This window comes from Somniosus microcephalus, chromosome 4 (genome assembly GCF_052327205.1).
Source record: "Somniosus microcephalus isolate GS21.2 chromosome 4, FLI_Smic_1.0, whole genome shotgun sequence".
Taxonomy (NCBI): Eukaryota; Metazoa; Chordata; class Chondrichthyes; order Squaliformes; family Somniosidae; genus Somniosus; species Somniosus microcephalus.
This window is the reverse complement of record NC_140990.1, coordinates 270,846,749-270,853,604: the sequence shown is the minus strand read 5'-3', so window position 1 is coordinate 270,853,604 and position 6,856 is coordinate 270,846,749. Positions and strand designations below refer to the sequence as shown.

At 43.4% G+C, this 6,856-nt stretch overlaps 1 protein-coding gene across 1 annotated transcript; it reads right to left on the bottom strand.

The window, feature by feature from the left end:
* Window positions 1–490: 490 nt before the first annotated feature.
* Window positions 491–1,187, bottom strand: LOC147120459 (adenylate cyclase type 10-like). The gene is made up of 2 exons (XM_085983859.1): window positions 942–1,187; window positions 491–818 (listed from the first exon to the last, which is right to left on the bottom strand). The coding sequence occupies exons 1-2, from the start codon at window positions 1,150–1,152 to the stop codon at window positions 706–708; spliced, it is 324 nt and encodes a 107-aa protein (XP_085839985.1). The 5' UTR covers window positions 1,153–1,187; the 3' UTR covers window positions 491–705.
* Between the last annotated feature and the right edge of the window lie 5,669 nt (window positions 1,188–6,856).

Sequence of the window (6,856 nt, the reverse complement as noted above, 5' to 3'; positions counted from 1 at the left end):
TTCACTCAGTGACAATCCTTCTGATTTACTAAATAATTCCTCATGAGTGGGTGTCCTTGTACTGTTGCTTGTACAGGTAAGATGCTATGATGGAGTTGGTGAGGAAGTGATATGGAGTGGGAGCAGCTATTTCTCTGGAAATTCTCAGGTGTTGATCAGAGTAATTGACCTCTTCCTAAAAGGCACCCCCATGAAGTGGAAGACAGAGAAGCTTGTTTAGTTATGCAGATAGTGAGATTGACCCTTGAAGAACAAGTTGCTGACTACAAGAACATAGCAATACTTTGAGAAAGTACGTGAAGCTGAGAGAAGTTCTGAGAAGCTTTATCGGCTGCTGCCAGCTTGCCTTCAACATCACCCTCTCATACAGGCTATCCTGTATGTCTGCCCAGAATTGGGAGCACTGCTTCCTCCAGCAGACTCCAGGTCTTCGAGCGTGGTAGTCATCCCCCGGTGGTATTTCTCTGGCACTGCCTGTAGGCCAGAGTGTTCGTTTGAGGAACAGAAGACAATGTTGTAGACCTGTGAGTGTCATCTTATTTTTATTTAAATAAAAAACGGACTGGGCGACAAATCAGCAACATTTATTTAAATTCTGCCAGTTTGTTTGATACCTAGCACAGAGCAAACAAATTATAATAATGATGATCTCTATAGATTTTCAGCCAGTGCTGAATCAGACACCTCTCCCAAACCAACCCTTCTTCACTTACGATCTACAATCTCTGAGATGTATCCGTTGAGTGTTCTGGTCAGGTGGTCGGCTCCGCTGCCTTTCTTGCTGTTCTTCGTGTATGTCTCAGTGAGGCTGGTGAACCCTGTCGCAGAACAGAAAACCATCAGAAGCCGGCATTAACTTTAGTTCACGGGAACACTTCACGGGAACAGTTTAGCCTTTCCGACCAGTGCGCACCCCAGCTGCTTGCTGCTGCTGCCTTTACCTGAGATGTCAGCGAAGAGGAGGACTCCATGGAAATGTTCCACATCAGGGATGGGTCGGTCCACCCCCTCATACACCACCAGGTCAGGCACGTTGGCGGCGATTTTGCAGATTTTATAGGTGCCGGCGAAGATGGATTTCCGTCTGCCGACCTTCAGCCGGGTGAGCGGCCGGACGAAGCTGACAGCGTGCCTATTGCGAATATACGCCATCCCTTTCTCCCTCTCCCTCCACTTCCCTCCTCCTCCTCCCAACTGACCGTTGCCGTTTGACTTTTCATCTCCTTGTGACGACAGGGGCCACCCATTGTGACGTAACGGGCTCGCCCGCTGTGACCTCTTTTTATTTAAATCTGGTAGTACTTGTTACAACACATCAACTTCATGATAAATCCATTACATTCATTAACCACAATAAGGCTAAGCCTTAAAAAAACAGCTTTAAGATTAACAGTACAAATACAATAATAATTTTTTTCAGACAAATACAATGTCAACAATACAAGTACCCATAGTAAAAAACAATACATAGCAGTCCTACTGGCAATCTAGTAACTCTTCATTTTTGCTTGGTATAACCTGTTGTACTTTTTTTTTAAGTTTAACATTCAAGTACAACAGTACTTATACAACTCATTAGTTACATCGTAAATCCATTACATTCACTGACCAATTATGGTCAACAATATAAATACAACAATAAATTTTACAGGTAAATCAATAATGTTTACAGTACAAACTGCAACTATTTAATAAACCAAGAATCCGTACACGCCAGTCCAACTGGCATCGTTCAATCATTCAGTCATTCATTCCTCCATTCGTCCGTTCGTTCGCTCAAGCGCAAGTTCCATTGTGCATGACTGCGTACATGTGTGCCATTTCTGTCTGTGTGCATGCATGTGTTCGTTCATCCGCTCGCCCGCTGTGAACGAGCATTTCAGATTCCATCCTGCCCTCCCCGGGGGTGTCAGCACTGGGCCGTCAGCTCTGCAGCGCTTCTTCCACAGGCTGCCTTTGCTTTCCTATCCTGAAATGCAGGAGGGTATTGAGTAAATAGATTGGGTACATTTGTTGCACCCATCCCATTTTTGGATGCACCAGCAATTTCTTTTTTTTAAACTGACTTGCCCCACGAATTTCTAAAAATGTAAACGGGTCACACCAAAGGGTGAATTTGTTTGCAATTACGCAGTCCCTGCCAGCACAGATTGAGCATTTCCCTGTGGCGGAGACCACATAGGGACAATAGCACAATTCACAATGTATAGCCAATGTTGTTATATGTACCTAAACACAATTCACTATGTATAGCCAATGTTGTTATATGTACGTATTTGGTTGGGTTATTGATGTGCCAAGTAACTGCCTGAATCCAAGAGGTTAAAGCTTAAAACTAAAGGCTTTTATTAAGTAAGAACATGGCATCGAGTTAACACAAGGCAGCCATCATTCATCACCGACCCAGCCCTTATAAGTAAGACTCACGCCAATCCGGAGGATCCAGAGGGGCGGGGCTAGGGAGGAGCATTAGTGGTTACATCTGTAGAACATAACAGACATTTGCAAGTACAACAACAGACAATACAAATGCCAGAACACAGAGTTATTTCATCACATTCACCCCCTGCTATAGATTCAGTCTGTCAGGAGGTCTGATAGTCCTCTGGGAATGACATAACTCTTGCTGAGGCTCCTCCCGGAGTACTAACTCCGGTTCATTCGAATTCCCAGAATCATCAGTGTTTTCCACACTGAGGATTTGTGTCTCTGAAGGTCCAATATCATGATTGAAAACTCGACTCTCAGAGTCAAACTCTTTTCGAGCTCCAGCAGGTGCAAGATCTTTAATAGAGACCGTATCCTCACGCCCATCCGGATATTGAATGTACGCATACTGGGGATTAGCATGGAGGAGTTGTACTTCCTCCACCAGTGGATCAGTCTTCTGGCCTCTCACATGTCTGCGCAACAGCACAGGGCCCGTGGTCGTCAACCATGTGGGTAATGATACTCCATTAGTAGCTTTTCTTGGAAAGCTAAACATCCTTTCATGAGGGTTGTCATTCGCCGCTGTACACAAAAGAGACCTTATGGAATGCAGCATGTCTGGCAGGACATCCTGCCAGCGAGAGGTCGGCAGGCCTCGCGACTTCAGAGACAGTACGATAGCCTTCCACACTGTCGCATTTTCTTTCTCGACCTCCCCATTACCACGAGGGTTATAGCTGGTAGTTCTACTCGTTGCAATCCCTTTCTAGTGGGGGGGAGGTTCCTAGAGAGCAAATAATAAAAATGACAACAGAGAAGGTCATAGACTTAGGTAGCAGTGGGGAAATTAAAAACCAGAGCGTGTCAGGAAGGGGCAGAAGGTATGGAGTAAAAGGTAAAGTAATAAAAAGGGCAAAAGCAGGAACTAAGTGTCACAAAACATATTTGAAAGTTCTCTATCTGAATGCACGTAGCATTCGTAACAAAATAGACGAGTTAATGGCACAAATAATTACATATGGGTATGATCTTGTGGCCATTACAGAAACATGGCTGCAGGGTGACAATGCCTGGGAATTAAACATACCAGGTTATTTAACGATCAGGAAGGACAGGCAGGAAGGAAGGGGAGGTGGGGTGGCTATGTTAATAAAGGAAGGAATCACTGTAATACAGAGAAATGATATTGGGTCAAAAGATCAGGATAATGAAACAGTTTGGGTGGAGATAAGGAATAATAAGGGGAAAAAACACTAGTGGGCGTAGTCTATAGGCCTCTGAACAGTTGCAACTCTGTTGGACGGAGTATCAATCAGGAAATAGTTGAGGCTTGTAATAAGGGAACATCTATAATTATGGGGGATTTTAACTATCATATTAATTGGACAAATCAAATTGGGCAGGGCTGCCTTGAGGATGAGTTCATTGAGTGTATTAGGGATGGGTTTCTTGAGCAGTATGTAACTGAACCGACCAGGGGGCAAGCAACCTTAGATCTGGTCCTGTGTAACGAGACAGGATTAATTAAAAATGTCCTAGTAAAGGATCCCCTTGGAATGAGTGACCATAACATGGTTGAATTCCATATTCAATTAGAGGGTGAGAAGGTTGGATCTCAAACAAGCGTGCTAAGCTTGAATAAAGGAGACTATGAAGGTATGAGAGCGGAATTGAGTAGAGTGGATTGGGAAAATAGATTAAAGGGTAAGACAATACATGATCAGTGGTGTACATTTAAGGAGTTATTTTACAACTTCCAAAAAATATATATTCCACTGAGAAGAAAAGGGTGTAAAAGAAAAGACAACCATCCGTGGCTAAGTAAAGAAATTAAGGATAGTATTCGACTAAAAACAAGGGCATATAAGGTAGCCAAATCTAGTGGGAGGATAGAGGATTGGGAAAACTTTAAAAGACAGCAAAAAATAACAAAAAGATTAATTAAGAAAGGGAAGATAGATTATGAAAGTAAATTAGCAAAAAATATAAAGACAGATAGTAAAAGTTTTTATAGTTATATAAAAAGAAAAAGGGTGGCTAAAGTAAATGTTGGTCCCTTAGAGGATGAGACCGGGATATTAATGGTGGGAAATATGGAGATGGCAAAAACACTGAATGAATATTTTGTATCAGTCTTTACAGTAGAGGACACTAAGAATATCCCAACACTGGACAAACAGGGGGCTATAGGGGGGGAGGAGCTAAACACGATCAAAATCACTAAGGAAGTGGTACTCGGTAAAATAATGGGACTCAAGGCGGATAAATCACCTGGACCTGATGGCTTACATCCTAGGGTCTTGAGGGAAGTGGCGGTAGGGATTGTGGATGCATTGGTAATAATTTTCCAAAACTCCCTGGACTCGGCAAAGGTCCCGGCAGACTGGAAAACTGCTAATGTAACACCCTTATTTAAAAAGGGCAGTGGACAGAAGGCTGGAAACTATAGATCGGTTAGCCTAACATCTGTGGTAGGTAAAATTTTGGAGTCCATTATTAAGGAGACAGTAACAGGACATTTGGATAATCATAATTTAATAGGACAAAGTCAGCATGGTTTTATGAAGGGGAAGTCATGTTTGACAAATTTGCTGGAGTTCTTTGAGGAAGTAACATATAGGGTGGATAAAGGGGAACCAGTGGACGTAGTGTATTTAGACTTCCAAAAGGCATTTGACAAGGTGCCACACAAAAGATTATTGCTTAAGATAAAAAATCACGGGATTGGGGGTAATATTCTGGCATGGATAGAGGATTGGCTATCTAACAGAAGGCAGAGAGTTGGGATAAATGGTTCATTCTCGGACTGGCAATCAGTAACTAGTGGTGTTCCGCAGGGGTCAGTGCTGGGTCCCCAACTCTTTACAATCTATATTAACGATTTGGAGGAGGGGACCGAGTGTAACATATCAAAGTTTGCAGATGATACTAAGATGGGAAGGAAAGTAGTGAGTGAGGAGGACATAAAAAACCTGCAAGGGGACATCGACAGGCTAAGTAAGTGGGCAGAGATTTGGCAGATGGAATACAATACTGGAAAGTGTGAGGTTATGCACTTTGGCAGGAAAAATCGTAGAGCAAGTTATTATCTTAATGGCAAGAAACTGGAAAGTACTGAAGTACAAAGGGATCTGGGGGTCCTGCTGCACGAAACTCAAAAGGTTAGTATACAGGTGCAGCAAGTGATTAAGAAGGCCAATGGAATGTTGGCTTTCATTGCTAGGGGGATAGAATATAAAAATAGGGAGGTATTGCTTCAGTTGTACAAGGTATTGGTGAGACTGCACCTGGAATACTGCATACAGTTTTGGTGTCCATACTTAAGAAAAGACATACTTGCTCTCGAGTCAGTACAAAGAAGGTTCACTCGGTTAATCCCGGGGATGAGGGGATGGACATATGAGGAGAGGTTGAGTAGATTGGGACTCTACTCATTGGAGTTCAGAAGAATGAGAGGCGATCTTATTGAAACATATAAGATTGTGAAGGGGTTGGATCGGGTGGATGCGGGGATGTAAGATTCGCAATTTTCTGCAAAAATCACGCAAGAAAACTGGATAAAATAAGGCTGTTTATTGACCAAAGTAAGCTTGCACAGAAAAACCTTTGATAAAAGGGCATACAAAATGGCCGCCAGGCCCCGTGATCAGTTTATGAACCATTTTATTTCTGTTACTGCAAGCCAGACAGGCTTGTGGATTGAAGACAGTAAGCCCGCGAAAGCCAGTATCTGGGAACCGAAACTCAGAGAAACAGCATACATATTCAATGGATTCTAAGTACAGGATGGGGCCCATCAAGATATGGGCGGACAATGCAAAAACACTTATACCCATTTATTGTACAAAGGAAAAAACCGTTTAGCAGCCATCAAGGAAAATCTCCGGACCGATCAATGTGCGAACCGAGCCGCAGTGACAATGCAAAGGACATTAAAAGACATTATCAGCCAGGAAGGCCAGTTTAAGTTATCACCGGCTCCGGTACAAGACAAAGCGCCCCTGCAGAGATTTCTGCCCGCCAAAATTAATACAAAGACAGGACTATGATTTGGCGGGAGATAAGACTGTTCGAAAAGAGTATAACTATGGATTGAAAGTCCATATACGTTACTTCGACTTCTTCGAACTACTTCGGCTTCGACTGGAACAACTTCAAACTTGACTTCACGGCTGCTTCTTCTTGGACGACTTCAGACTTTTCTTCAAGGACTTCGCCTACAAGGAACGAACGAAGGACGGACGGTGCCAGGATCGGCGCCTCTTCCACTTCGGCAGATGCAGAATCGATGAAAACGTTTTTGTCTTTTTAAAGACGGACGGTTTCGGTAAAAAGACAACGTGGTCGGTGTTCAGCCAAACAAGGCTCGGCCACGACGAGAAGACGACGAGGGTGGCCCGGGTACTGGGGTTGGGAGATCATCGAT